Here is a 17,327-nt window from a genome sequence, read left to right on the forward strand (position 1 = left end):
TGCAAAAAAAAATAATAAAAAAAAGAAAGAATAATGTTCTATTTGACGCATTCAACAATGTATTTAATTACATTTATATTGTGTCGGGTAGGATCGATCCTTCTTGGCGGACCCAGTGGGTAGTTCCCCGTCCCATACAAAAGAAAAGTTTATTTTATTTAACGACGCCACTAGAACACATTGATTGTTATCTTATCATCGGTTATTGGACGTCAAACATATGGCCATTCTGACACAATTCCATAGAGGAAACCCGCTGCCGCCACATATGCTACTCTTTCCGATAAGCAGCAAGGTGTTTTTTTAATATGCACTTTTCCATAGACAGGACAGCACATACCACAACCTTTGATGGACCACTGGTTAGAGCGGAAAATAGCCCAAACTGCAAATGGGTCCACTGAGCAGGATCGATCCAACGGCCGACCGCTTCACAGGCGGACACGCTACCGATTGAGCTACGTCCCGCTCTTCCATCCAATACGGTGCCAGTGACTGATCTACCGAATACTGTGGTATGTGATATCCTGTCTATGGAAAATACCTCTTGCTGCCAGTGAGAGGGTTTCCTTTCAAGACTATGTCCGAATTACCAAATGTGTGACAACCGATATCCGACAATTAATTAATCGCCTCTAGTGGTATTGTTAAAGTATCACTGCACCAAATCAAATAACATTGGCAATAATGCTAGAAATCTGTAATAGAAGTATTAGACGCAGCGTATTAAGCCACTGGGAGTATATGCACAATTCGTGTAGCACCTCCTATTCAGTATTCTCTAGATTGCCGCTCTAAATGAAATTTCATTCCACCTATCGGAGCACTAAATGATTTAAATTCGAATGTATTTATTACTGTATTAATCACTCCCAAACGTTGCCGTGTTTCACTACTGCAGGTTTAAACAAAACAACAACTACAAAGTTGTGACCTATGTAAAGACTCGCATCGATCAAAAAAAATGTAAAGTTTGTTTTATTTAACGAAGCCACTAGAGCACATTGATTTGTATCTGATCATCGGCTATTGGACGTCAAACATATGATCATTCTTACACATTTCTTTAGAGCAAACCCGCTGTCGCCACATAGGCTATACTCTTTTCGATATGCAGAAAGGGGTATTTTATATGTACTTTCCCACAGACAGGACAACACATACAACGGCCTTTGACGACTCAGTTATGGACCACTGGGTGGAACGGAAAATAGCCCAAACTGCAAATGGGTCCACTGAGTAGGATCCGAAAGATTCTGCCTAATTACAACACATTATACACATTTACCATTGGGCGAAAGGTAAAAAATAGTCACACTTTCAACAGTACGAAGTGTAATTTTATTAAGTTTGCTAAAAAATGACTGAAATTAACGTGCGAAGAAAGCGCCATTTTAAACGGGTCAAGCCTTTTAATGGTTTTGATTTTAATTGTTTTCTTTTTGATTTGGGGCTACTGGCAGAGGACCAAACAATAGAATTCCGACTTTTAATAAAGAAATTTATATAGTGGAATATTTAAAATTAAAATTAACTGTCAATTTGGAATCACAATCATTTGTTTAAATCCTCCACCAATTGGTTTAGATGTGAAATTAAAGAGAGAAAAAACTAATCGTTTTTTATTTTTTATTTTATTAATAACAAAATGTATTTTTATCTTTCTTCTCATATGGGTTTCCACACATTAACAGTTTGGGTTTTTGGGGTTTGTTTTTGTTTTTGTTTTTTGTTTGCAAATGTATGATTTGCAACATCTGTTGCTACCATAATCAGCGCCTAAACAACATATGCATAATTAAGAAACTTCTGTGGCGGTTTTCTTGTAAATACAACCAGCCATTAAACCATCTGGGGTTATTCATGATCCTCCTAATTTCTAGTGCCAAGCCACTGCTTCGTCCTGCTGCTCTTACCAACCGCCTGACACTAAATTATGTTAGGAACAAATGGAAGCATGGAATAATTAATATGAAGTCTGGGAAATGGAATGTCGGATACCACAGACCTGAAAAAGGAGTTGATCAAGTTCAAGTAATATACGGATAATTAACATTTGAATTTCACGCGGCAAGTATTCTTATGACTGATGGTCAGAGTCGACGGATCCGTGATGGAATGTCTGCAGTGGAAGAATGATTGCAGAAGAGCTGATTGGCTGCCTCTGTGGACTATCTGTTCTCGGGCAGTCCTTCATGTCTGCGGACTGCTCAGTAAATGGTTGCTCCTGGGCTGACTGAAAAGTGAAGTCATAGTTTGGGGTGATTTCCTGGGAAGAAAGTGCCGGCGATAACTGCAATGATGGACTGACTGCACAATTGTCAGAATGGTTGCTTGGGCTTCCTGTCTCTGTACAATTTGTCAACTCAAAATGATGTTCGTACATCGACTGCTCAGATACACCCCATGCTTGATTCATAAATGACTGCTCAGTTGAGATAGGGCTTCGTCCGGTTTCTAGCCGAGGTACCCATGGTAACAGCTCTAGTTCAACATCCTGTGTAATACTCACACTCATATAATGTTCTCCCCTGTTTTCAGGCAGATAGCCAAGTGTCAGCAAGAAAGAGTGCTCGTTGCAATATCCAGTGGGTGATATTAAAAATGGTATGGGCTGGTCCATCGGATGAGAGTATCAAAAACTGTACATTATATTCTCGAGCTAGTGCCATCAGTGTAACATGGTCACCATAAGTCGTACTTTTCTGCATATCTTTCAGGTATTGCTCGATGGTCCCAACAATAAATGGTCCGTAGGTGTCACAAAATCTTTGTATATGATCCACTGCCTTCTGACGAAGGGTTGCTGGAGTCCGGTGGATTCCGTACAATGAAAGCTGATTTGCCACTGAAGCAAACTGACAACTTCCAGGGTTATCTGTTGGGTCTAATAACACATCAATCGTGTGAGTTTTACTCAAATTGTTAACTCTGTCATCGTGTGTCAGTGGGATCAGATATTTATTTTTGTGAAGATCTTTCTTCAGCTCCGAGTTCAACGTTCGTTTTGCCACCAGTTTCTTTTGTTGTTCTTGTTCTGCTGTTGTGCTTGTTATGTCCGTGACAGACAGCCACTGACATACTTCCTCATTATCTGGTTTCTTATATTTGACCAGATATTTACTCTTCTGGAGAGTTATATCCTGGACGATACCTGTTAAAACAAATCGTCGGTGTGGAATCCGCTTAGACGGGGAGGGATGGGAGACGGAGGGGAGGGAGGGACGGGGAGGGAGGGAGGGAGAGGGGGAAGGTGGAGGGAGGGTTGAAGAGAAAATGGAAAACGTGGAGAGAGAGAGAGAGAGAGAGAGAGAGAGAGAGAGAGAGAGAGAGAGAGAGAGAGAGAGAGAACAATATCAGAGAAAAAGAAATGAAATATAAATATTTTATTATTTAACGACACTCAACACATGTTAATTTTCAGTGTATATGGCGTTGGACATGTTATGGTGAAGGACAATGCAGATAATTGAAGAGAAAACCACCCCATGGGTTGCTCTTTTCGATTAGGTTTATATGCACCATCCCAACCATGACAGCACATACCATGGCTTTCAATATACCTCACGTAGTACACTGCTGAAAACATTAAATATTCCAGTGTGCCCAACGACGGCTTATGTGTGATGAATATAGCTGGCAGTGTCCAATGATTAGCAAATCTATAGAGGTTATGAAAAAGCTGTTCTGTTTGAGTTTCCCCCATTGACAGGAAAGTACATATCACAATAATGGACCAGTGAATGCCATTAAGTACAATAAGACCAGGTGTAAAACATATCTAAATACAATTTAATGCATTCGTCATCAGCACTGATCTGGTGCGTGATTAAGTATAATGTTTGTCTAATGCGCTCGTAGAATGATATACATGTACACACACACATTTTATTTAAACACACTATAGCAGTAACCACTTTGTTATAATGACCAGAGATATCTCATCATTGGAACATCTGAAATGCTACAATTATTCCAGTTAATGTAGTAATATCTAGATATTTTAGCTCAGAAAATATGAATGTTCATACATTTCAACTACTACAATGAACAATATTTATTATTAGTATGCATATTTATTTTATGCCATTTATATAAAGGGGGTCGCTTCTTCTAACCAATTAGTTATAATATGAACTACCATGAACTACTAATTCATGTTCAACTATATGCCAAATATTATATGTCTATAAAATATACAATGACTAGAAAAGTTACAATCCTGTAATCTTTGAAATAATATAAACTAATTTCCCTCTATGCTAAGTAAATTAAAATATTTTATTGCATATGGTCATAAAACATTTATCATCTTTGGGCCGGCATCCTTATTACAATAAACAATTCCCAAACATTTTCATTTTAAATTGCAACTTAATATTTTTTTTTATATAATATTTAAATTGTCTACAAAATACAGACATAGCTAGATCATAATTTGTAACTAAGGTTATTGCATATGGGAGCCACGTTTAAAAAAAGAAAGAAAAAAAGGAATTTTATATTTAATGACACACTCAACACAACTACAGGTATGTGGTGTCAGACATGTGGTTAATGACCACACATATATTTTAGAGAGGAAACTATGGGCAACTATTTTTTTATTAGCACCAAGGGATCTTTAATATATGCGTTATCCCACAGACAGGATAGTAGGCCTACACATAATGGTCTGTAACACCAGTTGTGAAGCACTGGCTGGAACGAGAAATAGCCCAATGATTTCACTAACAGGGATCGATCCTAGACTGACCGTACACCAGGCCAGCACTTTACTACTGGGTTACGTCCTGCCCCCGGCAAATTAATTTAATTATATTATTTTTTTCCTCTAATACATGTAACTTCGTGATGGTTGTCCAAAAATAAAACAACGCCTGGTGAATTCACATTGTTGCAAGTTGTTTATTCATTCCGTTCCATCAAACCAAAAAACAAGAATATATCCATCATAAACAATAGGGAACAATACTGAAATTATCTCAAGCGATAACTTCTTAAGCGATAACTGCCGACATGATTAAATATAGGTGGCATAAGTAAATACATGTATACATTATTATATTTATAATGTTACTCACCAGCAACATCTCAAAGTGGTTTTCACCAACCTCGAAAACACAGCCTGTAGCTAAGTTGACCATATACAAAAGATGTCTTCCTCTCTCTAAGATCTTGGGAAGTGCAAGGAGCAGGAAAAGCATGCATGACCCGGTCAGTCAGGTGGTTACTGTCAGGTCATGTCATGTCATACTTGTATGTCAACTTAGAGTTGACCAAACTATAATAATATGACTACTTTGGATTATCAATACGACTAATTAAGTTAATAAATTAAGGGGTTTCTTTAAACAATTGTTAAGTTAATAATATGATATACTGAACACAATGTATATGTTTAGTTCAATAATAACTTTTATCCTGAATAATTAAACTGAAAATATACAATTAGTTGAACGGCTAGATAAACACCTGGTTACATACATATAGTAACTATTCAGACTAAAATAAGGGAAAACAACTTTCCTGTTTAACTAGGTTCTCTATCTCTGTTCAGTTAATATTTTCTTAACTGAGTGTTTCTTCTGTAGAACTAAATGAACTCTGCAATCACTTCTTATTAAACTATTTACATAACCGGCATTTATTCAGCAACACACACATTTTACCACATTCCAGATGTCTAAGAACTAAACACTTCCAGCCCCCCCCCCCCCCCCCCCCCAATTGTCTGCAGTCCATCTCAGATTATCACACACGGACCGGTCATCGTGATGCGTAAACAGTCAATTCTAAGTACCTCAGCCAGAGTTGTTATTTCTTTGTAAGTCAAAACACCTTCACTGGATGTAAACACTTAGAGCTAGCATATGTCATTAGCCTGTCATGCGGTATGGCACCTAGCATTCAATCTTCCCAGACAGTTTACAGCCCACCACAATCCAGTGTTGTAAGCTAACACGTTATGTCTGTCAGCTATGGGTGATACTACAAAATTCTAGGGAGACAGAATAAGGTAGTGCTAAAAACACGTTTTTTGTCTTTTGTGGATATGGACATAAAAGTTAATTGGTTTGGGTTCTATTTCATAAAAGCATAAATAAATGATTGGTTTGAATGAGACATTGTGAAATGATAGTACACCTTCCCACGATGCTGACAAGGTGATTAACTCATTTTTGTATAATTCACCATATAATGGGTTCTGGCACTAACCTCTCGTAGTAAACGATCTTACAAGAAAAGTGAATTGGTAATTTTCGGTAGTCTCGAGACAAATACCCACCTATCAACAAATAAATAATAAACTTTGTGTGTCATATGTACATATTAGGAAACACAATTTACCACAATCTGATTATAAAACATTCAAATAAATATGTTCTTGTCTGTGAATAAAACAGATATAATAAAAACGATTAATGAACAATCATTACCATGTCTCGTATGGGCATACATGCATACGTCATGAAAACAAACACGTTTATCATAAGGAAATAACCAAACATGTCCATAAATGTCATTCTTGTCTTGGAACACGTAAACAACGTGTTATCGCATAGCCTTGTAGTGTATCCCGTGTCAAATTGTCAGGACGCCGTACACCCAGCCAGATCTAGGTGGGCTTGGGAATGTACTCCGTTCTTGTTTCTCTTTAGCCAAATTGAATTTACGGATTCTGTGTTCTGTAAAAGACAGCAGGTTTCCATGTCGGTGAACAATACCAAAGTCATCACCAAATGGTTCCCACTCAGCTGTTAGTTTATTCTCAATCTGGATTTCTCCATTTCTGTCAGTGACGTTAATGTACATCACGTTGCCATCACAGTCCAATAGGTATACATCTGGTAGATGAACAGATCCTCTTAGTGTATAGGCGCTACAGGGCAACACTGTATCCAGCTTGGAGACAGTGCGGGTTGTAATGTTAAAACACTGGATGAGATCTGACGGCCTGGCCTTTACTTCTTGTTCTGGTGAGCTGTAGATAATTGTTCCTCCCATAACGAGGATGTTCTCACCAACTGTAACAGAAAAAGCATTCGCTCTCTCCAATCCCAAATGACCAACCACCTGCCACTGCTCCTCACTCTCGCTCATCTCTTCTATTGCACTGGCATTATAACCAGCTATTACATACACTTTAGAATTAGCTGTGGCTGTACAGTGATTCCAGCGTCCATCGTTGAGATCTGGACCTACGTTCCACACTTTTCTAATGGTATCATACACCAGTGTACATTTACCTTGGTTATAACCACCACCAGTAATATAGATCTTGCCATCCAAACTGGCTGCTGAATAATTCTCTCCAGGCGCTACTGGAGCTGGCGGGACGTCTTCCCACGTCTCATCTGATGTGAAACAAGACAGGAGAATGCCGCCATAGTGGTTCAGTACGAAGACATCAGGTGGGATGGCAGAACACCTCGATGTGCTTGTAACTTGTGGCAGGGCTGAACATAAAACGTGTTCTATCATTTCACTCACAGCGCTGTTCTCAAGAACGATCTTTGAAATCGCTACCTCATTAACAAGAAATTGTCGATCAACAATATCCAGTTGCACATTTTCAAAAATACTCTGGACGTCTTCCTGTTCCGGATTATTATGTTCAATCCACTTCATGGCGAGTTTCAGAATGTCATCTTCTTTGCATTTCATGTCATCTTCGGAAATGATTTCCAAAAGTTCTGCCTTTGACAGCTGAATAACATTTTCTGTTTCAACAATATCAGCCAAGTTATCAGTCAAACAGGAAAGCGCCCGTTTGGACAAATCAAGGAAATTGTAGAGTTTCAGGGTTCTCCACCAATTTAGGCAATTTTGAGGAGTTATTTCCATATTTTGGTTCAAGTAGATCTTACAGAGATTTTTTATATGTTCAAGCAGCAGCATTTCGGCAGCGTCTAAAATATGCAAGCAGTTGTCCTCGTTTATGAGATCAACTTTGCAGAAACACATCTTGATAATGTCCTGATATTCTGACAGAGACAAAGAGGGAAGTTTCAAGACGCGCGTCTGACTCTCTGCCATGCCTGATGTAAGCAATGACCGGAAGTACGGCGACAACGCTGCCAGAACTATCCGACTGCCGGCTGTTATCGTGTCATTACAAATCACCTGTATATCACTGAACAAACCGTTGGTCATCTCTTGATGAATGTTCTGCAGAAGTTTGGCTTGAACGTCATCCATTGTAAACAGATACTGTAATGAACTGAAATTAAATTAAAAAAAAAAAAAATTCATTAGCGAACAAATTAATTGCAATTTTGCACTAAACCAGGGCCTATATTTGGGTTTTTTCTAAAATTGAAAAGTAAAACACTTAAGTTGGTATTTATCACACACCTTATATTATGACGTTTATTTGGTTTAACGATACCATTAGAGAACATTTATTAAGTAATCATGGACTATTGGTGTAAACATTTGCTATTTCTGACTGATAGTTACCAAAGGAAACTCGCTACACCTTTCCTAATACACCAAAGGATATTTTATATGCACTTTTCCAGAGATAAAAAAAACAAACACTATGGTCTATGATAAATTCTGGCGCTCTTGTTGGAACAACAATAAACCCAATCAGTTGAACGGGTGCACCGCGGTGGTTTGATCCTGTCATGCAAGCACCTCAAGTTAAATCTCGTCATTGAACGTAACTAAGTTAGATACAAAAACTTAAGTATGTTGTTGTTAAGGCAGTCTCTCTTATTGATAGACATCAGGTGGAACTGTTTATTTAAAAAAAAGAAAAAAAAAAAAAAGTATTGATAACATAAAGGACCAAACTGGGGGAAGGGACGGGGAAGACAAATGTACACTTGTTTTGTTTTTTTACATCTACTCCATATAAATGAAAATTAAAATATGCATTGTGCCCCCCCCCCCCCCCACAGACACGAAACTTTGGCCCCTCCACAAGACATTGTGCTCTAACCCCCCAAACTCCCACACTCCATAAATATTACCCCCACAACGGCACTTCGATCAAAGAGAGAGAGAGAGAGAGAGAGAGAGAGAGAGAGAGAGAGAGAGAGAGAGAGAGAGAGATGGGAAAGTGTATAGTATGAGTTATTGCTACGTTGGGCTCCAAATGTAACCTCGGGATGGTTGTCCCTCGGACAGATGTTAAAATAACCAAAACAGCCGTAATATAAAATACATGAAAGGGATCTGGACTGTGGCGAGCGATCGGTCGAGTCATGATTACCCAGAAATATATTGAAACCAGATGAAAATGTTTTCTTAACTGGAGCGTGTTTCGACCCCTGATCCTCCACCCTGCATCCACGGCTGAAAATGTGTGAATGAGATGTTAAATAAACATTCCTTTTTTTTTCGGTTTCGTGTTGTATATGTTTGTATCATCAAACAATTCAGGATAAAATACGGGAAATAGTTCAAGCCCACTGGACCTAGGGAAGGTGGTAGGGGAGACAAAAATGTACGTTTTTTTCCCCCTACTACATATAAATGGATATTAAAATATGCCTGTGGCACCACTAGAGACTGTTCCCACTGCACTAGAGGATGTGCCCCCACCCGACGCCCTCCAAACACACACTCCACATATCGTGTATACATTAGCCTCACAGCCGAAGGAAGCCCTATACCAAAGGGATGGAATATGAGAACTGCAGACACAACGACCCGCAATGTTTGTTGTCACCTTTCCCTCCCGGGAATGGGGGCGGGACGTAGCGCAGTGGTAAAGCGCTCGCTTGATGCATGGTCGGTTTGGGATCGATCCCCGTCGGTGGGCCCATTGGACTATTTCTCGCTTCAGCCAGTGCACCACGACAGGTATATCAAAGGCCGTGGTATGTGGTATCCTCTCTATGGGATGGTGCATATATAAAATATCCCTCGCTGCTACTCGAAAAGAGAAGCCTATAAAGTGGCGACAGCAGGTTTCCTCCTTCAGTATCTGTGTGACCCGTGACCATATATGCGACGCCATATAACCGTAAATAAAAGATGTTGAGTGCGTCGTTAAATAAAACATTTCCTTCATTCATTCCCGCCCGAGACATGTACACGTTTAGATCCGTATTAAAACGTGACATGCTGAACAAACTCGGCGACATTGTTTAAATATCGAAATGTACTGTTTGACAATTAATTCTGATGTAAACTATGAACTCAGAGTATTAAAACAATGTTTTGTTTAAGCTAATACGTATTATATTTACAAACAATGTACTCTGGATTGGTGAAAATCATTGACTTACCTCCGCAATCAGCAGACAGGTAACACAACAAAATGGCTGTCACGAGACGGGTGACCCAGTTTCTGTATATAGATCACGAGATCGTGACCAGGTTCTTAGGGCTGTACACAACAGGCGAATCGAGTGGTGCGCGTTTTTGTTCAAGTCTCTGGGAGGACAATTCAGGTGCGGATTTACTGTGTTTGTGTTTGGGGGCGATGTGTGAGGGCGGTCCGAGGGTGAGTGTGTGGGGGTGGAGGGGGAGGGGGGCAGGGGTGTGTGGACAGGGGGTGGGGCCGGGATTGTTTAGGAGCTGAACAGATGAAACATTTATTTATACTACTGAAAAGAATTTAAGGGTCAGACGATATTTTCCACATTATTTTCTGAATGTCAAGTATATTAGCTAGACCATAATGTCACGCATGGTATTGTTCCATTTTGACGAAAGTGGGTCTAAGCAACCCATAAATGAATTAAAATCCACTGTCATTGACACTGTCGACTAGTTCTAATGGCGAAAACATGCTTACATTTGCATGTAAATGAGGGCGAAAGCGAAAGATCTGCTAAGTGCCCATAACTTGCTTTTTCACAAAGCCCTTCATTTGCACTCTTTGCACGTGTATTCCATGTTCCCAATGCTGAATTTCCATATAATTGGAGCTTGCGTTCGTGTACGGTGCACACTCCAAATTCGACAATGGTACGACTTCAACTGACTATCCAAGATCGAGGAAGGGCTATTGATTGGCTTCAGGATGGCAATAGGCAAAAAAATTTTGCTCTGAGACTTGGTGTCAGTCAGAGTGTCGTTGGCCGACTGTGCACAACGGTACCAAGCAACGAATTCTGTTCGAAATCGTCCACGTTCGGGAAAACCCCGAAGCACTACACATAGAGAGGACTGCTACATCACCAATATGGCTCTACTCAACGCACAACCACTGCACGCCGATTACGTGACAATCTGCGGACTGCGACTGGAACTCGAGTGTCTGATCAAACCATACGCAATCGTCTGAGAGCCAATAATCTACGCTGCCGTCGCCAGGCTGTTCGACCACCACTCCTACCACGTCACAGAACGGCCAGACGTCACTGGTGCACGCTTCATCTGCGGTGGCAACGTGTTCAGTGGGGTCGAGTGATGTTCACTGATGAGTCCAGGTTTAGTCTCCAGTTCAACGACGGTCGGGTTCGTGTCTACAGACGTCCTGGGGAGCGCTTCGCTGACGTTAACGTTAGACAACGTCACCGGTGGTGTGGGGCGGCATCTCTATCCACCACAGGACCCCCCTCTATGTGGTGGATGGCAATCTGAATGGAATCCGCTATCTGAATGAGATTATCCGGCCGTTGGTTCTCCCAGGCCTTCAGCAGATTGGCGGCGGGGCAGTTCTGCAGGATGACAATGCCAGACCCCACCGCGCCAGGGTGGTAACGGACTTTCTCAGACAACAAGGTATCGCCAGGATGGATTGGCCAGCATATTCGACTGACTTGGCCCCAATAGAGCACGCCTGGGACGAATTAGGCAGGATAGTTCGGGATAACCATGCCCCTCCGGCCAACCTTCATGATCTGGGTCAACTTCTTATGGCAGAGTGGCAGGCCATTCCCCAAGAGTTCTTCAGACGTCTGATCAACAGCATGAGACAACGATGTGTCGAGTGTATTCGCGCCAGGGGTGGATTCACACACTATTAAACGAATGTTCTAATGTGTAAAATCCATGTTTGACAACCTTCAACTTTGACAGCATATCATGTGACTTTCTTGTATACAGTGATGTTTATTTGTGTTTTTTTGTAAATATGGAACAATAGATAAAAAATTTGGTGTAGTTTACATCATCAATCTAATACACTCTGAAACTTATTTGGTTATACATTTTTGACCCTTAAATTCTTTTGAGTAGTACATAGGCCAGGACATGGTAACAGGTGTTTGAACATTATTTTATTTTATTGTTTTAAATATTATTATTATTAATTTATTTGTTTATTTATTTATTTATTTTTGTATTTGTATTTTTATTTTTTTTAAATTTATAACCACTGTCGTCGGCTTAATTGTCCAGCAGCTTATTCACTTTGCTAAGTTAGAGAGAAAACAAGCTACAAGTTTCTGTTAGTAGCAAGGGGAATTTAAATACACCATCCAACAGACAAGACAGCAGACACCACGGATTTTGATACATCAGAAGTGGAACACTGGCTGAAATGAGAACTAGTCCAATGGGCCCACCGACTTGCATGGATCCCAGACAAAACAATGGGCTAATCGATCACTGGCGTCCCATAGTGCCAACACGTTGAGTGACATTTAAAAAGAAAAAAGGGGCAGTATCTAGCTCAGTTCGTAGAGTGCTTGCCGTGAGTGGTGTGATCGTAGGCACGGTTGGGGCTTTCCCCGTCCCAACTACTGGCCCAAGCCAGGTATATCAAAAACCGTGGTACGAGCTACCCTGTTTTTAGGGAAGTGCATATTACAAAGGATGTCTTGCTACTAATGGAACAGTGGAGCGCGTTTTCTCTAAGACCACATCTTAGAATTAGCAAAAGTGTTTTCCTATGATTAATAAATGTGATCTAGTGGTGTCGTTAAACAAAACCAACTTTAACTTTGATAGAATAATTCACTATATTCACATAATTATATAACAATAGATGTAAGTTTAGAAATAAACGTTTGTTTGGTAATGAACGCGAGTGGTTATGATCCAAGACGCATCATTACAGCAAATAACGACGATCTATGCCAAAGTCTATGGGTTCGAATCCAGACCTAGACATTGCCACGTATTATTTAAATAATCATTTGTATTCACTTAATGAAACTTCAGTTCTAGCTGGATCCAGTCATTTGGTACGGGAATGTTCTCTTATATCGGATGAAATTTTGTTTTGTTTAACGACAACACTGGCGTATATTGACTTATTAATCATCGGCTATTGGATGTCAAACATTTGGTAATTCTGGCATATAGTCTGAGAGAGGAAACCTGCTACATTGTTCTATTAGTAGCAAGGGGTCTTTTTTATGCACTATCCCACATACAGGACAGCACACACCACAACATTTAATGTACTAGTCCAGTGGGTCACTGACGGCTTATATCGGAAGATGACAGATGGATGTATCCATTGATGAGGAAATCTTTAGAGTTTATCAACCAGTCCTTCTGTTTGAATGTTCATGTAGTGAACGATCGTACAAGAAAAGTGAATGAATAAGTTTCGGGAGTTTTATTAATACAAGCTTTGTCGCAAGAGAAATATCCAATTCTCAACAGATTAATTAACACATTGTGTGCAACATATGTTACATATTACAAAACGAGATCTACCACAATATGATTATTATATATTCAAAATAAATTGTGTTTTTGTCTGTGAAAAAAATACAAAAATAAAATGTATCAATGAGCAAATGTGTGGTCCTTAACCATATAACGCAATATAACCGTAAATAAAATGTGTTGAGTGCGTCGTTAAATTAAACATTTCTTTCTTTCTTTCAATGAGCAAACATGACCCGTGTCTTATATGTATGTATGCACATGAAAAGAAACTGATTTATCATAATGAAATGTCTAGACATGTCCATAAATGTCGTTGTTGTCGTGGACAACAAGCCGGTCAGTAACACTGTGATTAATGGCGTGGCCTTGTAGTGTATCCCGTGACAACAAGCCGGCCAGTAACACTGTGATTAATGACGTGGCCTTGTAGTGTATCCCGTGACAACAAGATGACCAGTAACACTGTGATTAATGGCGTAGCCTTGTAGTGTAATTAATGGCGTGACCTTGTAGTGTATCCCGTGACAACAAGCCGGCCAGTAACACTGTGACAACAAGATGACCAGTAACACTGTGATTAATGACGTGGCCTCATGGTGTATCCCGTGACAACAAGCCGGCCAGTAACACTGTGATTAATGACGTAGCCTTGTAGTGTATCCCGTGACAACAGGACAGCCAGTAGCACTGTGATTAATGACGTAGCCTTGTAGTGTATCCCGTGACAACAAGACAGCCAGTAACACTGCTATTAATGACGTAGCCTTGTAGTATATCCCGTGACAACAAGACGGTCAGTAACACTGTGATTAATGGCGTAGCTTGTAGTGTATCCCGTGTCAACAAGACGACCAGTGACACTGTGATTAATGACATATCCTTGTAGTGTATCCCGAGTCAAATTGTCAGGGCACTGAACACATAGCCAATTCTAGGTGGTTCTGGGAATGTACTTTCTTCTTTTTTTCCTTCAGCCAGGTTGAATTTACTGATTCCTTCTCTTGTAAAAGACAGCAGGTTTCCATCTCGGTGGACGATATCATAGAAAACACCAAATGGTTTCCACTCAGCTGTTAGTTTATTCTCAATATGTATTTCTCCGTTTCTCTCAATGACGTGAAAATACGTCACGTTGCCACGAATGTCCAACAGATATACATCTGGGAGGCGAACAGATCCTGTTTGTCTAAAGGAGGTACAAGGCAACTTTGTATTCATCTTGGTGACAGCGCCAGTTGTAGTGTTAAAACACTGGATGAGATCTGACCACCTGAGGTTTACTAGTCCTCCCATAACGAGGATGTTCTCACCAACTGTAACAGGAAAAGCACCCGATCTGGTGAATCCCAAATCACCAACCACCTGCCATTGCTCCTCACTCTCGCTTTTCTCTTCTATTGTATTAGTATCACAACCGCCTATTACATACACTTTAGATCTAACTGTGGCTGTACAGTGATACCAGTGTCCAAGGTTGAGGTCTGGACCTACGTTCCACACTTTTCTAATGGTGTCATACACCAGTGTACATTTAGATTGTGTATCACCACCAGTGATGCAGATCTTGCCATCCAAACTCACTGCTGAAAAATTTGATCCAGGATTTACTGGGGCTGGCGGAACGTCTTCCCACTTGTCTGCTGACGTGAAACAAGACAGACGAAACTCGCCGATGCGGTGTAGTACGAAGACATCAGGTGTTTTAGCAAGTGAACTTCTTATAGTTGGCAGTCGTGGATCGTACGGATATAACACTTTCTGTATCATTTTCCTCACAGCGCCATTCTCGAGAACGATCTTTGAAAAGGCTACCTCATTAACAAGAAATTGTCGGTCAACAATATCAAGTCGCATACTTTCAGAAATACTCTGGACGTCCTCCTGCTTCGGGTTATTATGTTCAATCCATTTCATGGCGACTTTCAGAATGTCATCTTCTTTACAGGTTAAGTCATCTGTGGAAATTATTTCCAAAAGTTCTGTCTTTGAAAGATGAATAACATTTTCCGTTTTCACAAAATCAGCCAAGTTATCAGTGAAACAGGAAAGTGCCCGTTTGGACAATTCAAGAAAATTGTAGACTTTCAAGATTCTCCACCATTTTAAACAATTTATAGGAGTCAGGTCGAGACTTTGGTTCAGGTAGATGCTACAAAGTTGTTTAATATGATCAAGCTGCATCATCTCAGCAGCGTCTAAAATATGCAGGCAGTTGTCTTCATCCAAAATATTAATTTTGCAGAAATACATCTTGAGAATATCCTGAAATACAGACAGAGCCACAGTTGGAAGTTCCAGGACGCTCGTCCGCCTCTCTGCCATGTCTGATGTAAACATGGCCCGGAAGAACGGGGAAAGCGCCGCCAGAACGAGCCGACTTCCGGTTGTTTTCCCATCCCTACAAATCACCTGTATATCACTGAACGAACCGTTGATCATCTCTTGATGAATGTTCTGTAGAAGTTGGGTTTGAATGTCCTCCATTGTAAACAGCTACTGGAATGAACTGAAATTAAATTAAAACAAAAAATGATTTTCATTGAAAAGTAAAACACTTTAAGTTGGTGTTTATCAAACACCTTAAGTTATGAAAATTCTGAAGTTTGTTTTGTTTAACAACACCACCAGAGAACATTGATTAAGTAACCATCGGCTATTGGATGTTAAACATTTGCTATTTCTGACTGGTAGTCACGAGACGAAACCCGCTAGACTTTTCAATCGGCTGAGCTAAATCCCACCATTAAACTTGACTAAGTTAGAGAGAAAAACTTAAGTCTACTCCATACAAATGAAGATTAAAATATGCAATGTGCCCCCCCCCCCCACACACACACACACACACATACGAGACTGTGTCCCCTCCACTAGAGCTTGTACTCTAACCCTCCCCCCCACTCTCCTTGTATATTACCCTCACAACCGAACATCAATAAGAAAGAGAGAGAGAGAGAGAGAGAGAGAGAGAGAGAGAGAGAGAGAGAGGTGGGAAAGTGCATAGTATGATTTATTCTTGCTTTTAAAATAAGAAATCTTTATAGCGGGTTTCTTCTCTTTCTTCCTTGGACAAATGTTAAAGGGACATTCTTAAGTTTGCTGCAATGTTTTAATGTTATCTACTAAAAGACGTTGTAATTACAATATTGTAATATATTGTCCTGCATAAAATATTAGTGGCTGTGTATTAAACGTGTTTCTGATCGTTCTAATATTTGTACTAGGTTAAATTTCAGTTTGCGTACGAAATTATTTGAAATTATTTGAAGACAAAATCCAGTTTGGGCTTCTTAAGACGACCAGAAACACATTGAATATACAGACACTGATATTCTAAACAAGAAAATATATTTAATGTGTAAGTTTAATCGTTGAAATATTTTATTAGTTAGAAACATCATACAGTGCAGCGAACTTAGGGCTATCCCTTTGAAATAACCAACACAGCCATGGTATTAAATATATGAAAGCGGGTCTGGACTGTGGCGAGAGAGCTTTATAGCGCGGTCGTGTCATGATCACCCAGAAAACAGACTCATATTTTTTTGTCAACTGGAGCATAGTTTCGACCCTGATCCCCCACCCTGCACCCGCGCCCAAAAATGTGTTAATGTGGCGTTAAATAAACATTCCTTTTTTTGGTGTTGTATATGTTTGCATCGCCAAACAATTCAGGATAAACATGTCTAAAGACATATTTCAAGCCCATAGGAACAGGGTTTGGGGTGTGTGAGACAAAAATGTACGGGTTGTTGTTGTGCTACTCCAATGAATGAATTAATGAATGTTTAACGACGCCC

The 17,327-nt window shown here is 40.0% G+C and overlaps 1 protein-coding gene across 1 annotated transcript; it reads right to left on the bottom strand.

The window, feature by feature from the left end:
- Positions 1-13,673: 13,673 nt before the first annotated feature.
- LOC121391739 (kelch-like protein 24) lies at positions 13,674-16,014 on the bottom strand. The gene has a single exon (XM_041523263.1). It carries the CDS (start codon positions 16,012-16,014, stop codon positions 14,428-14,430), a length of 1,587 nt encoding a protein of 528 aa, XP_041379197.1. The 3' UTR covers positions 13,674-14,427.
- Positions 16,015-17,327: the final 1,313 nt, after the last annotated feature.

Source organism: Gigantopelta aegis, unplaced genomic scaffold (assembly GCF_016097555.1).
Source record: "Gigantopelta aegis isolate Gae_Host unplaced genomic scaffold, Gae_host_genome ctg2917_pilon_pilon:::debris, whole genome shotgun sequence".
Taxonomy (NCBI): domain Eukaryota; kingdom Metazoa; phylum Mollusca; class Gastropoda; order Neomphalida; family Peltospiridae; genus Gigantopelta; species Gigantopelta aegis.

What these genes read in the sequence shown, in the direction of transcription:
- LOC121391739 (XM_041523263.1), bottom strand. Translation starts at nt 16,014, where the DNA reads ATGGAGGACATTCAAACCCAACTTCTACAGAACATTCATCAAGAGATG.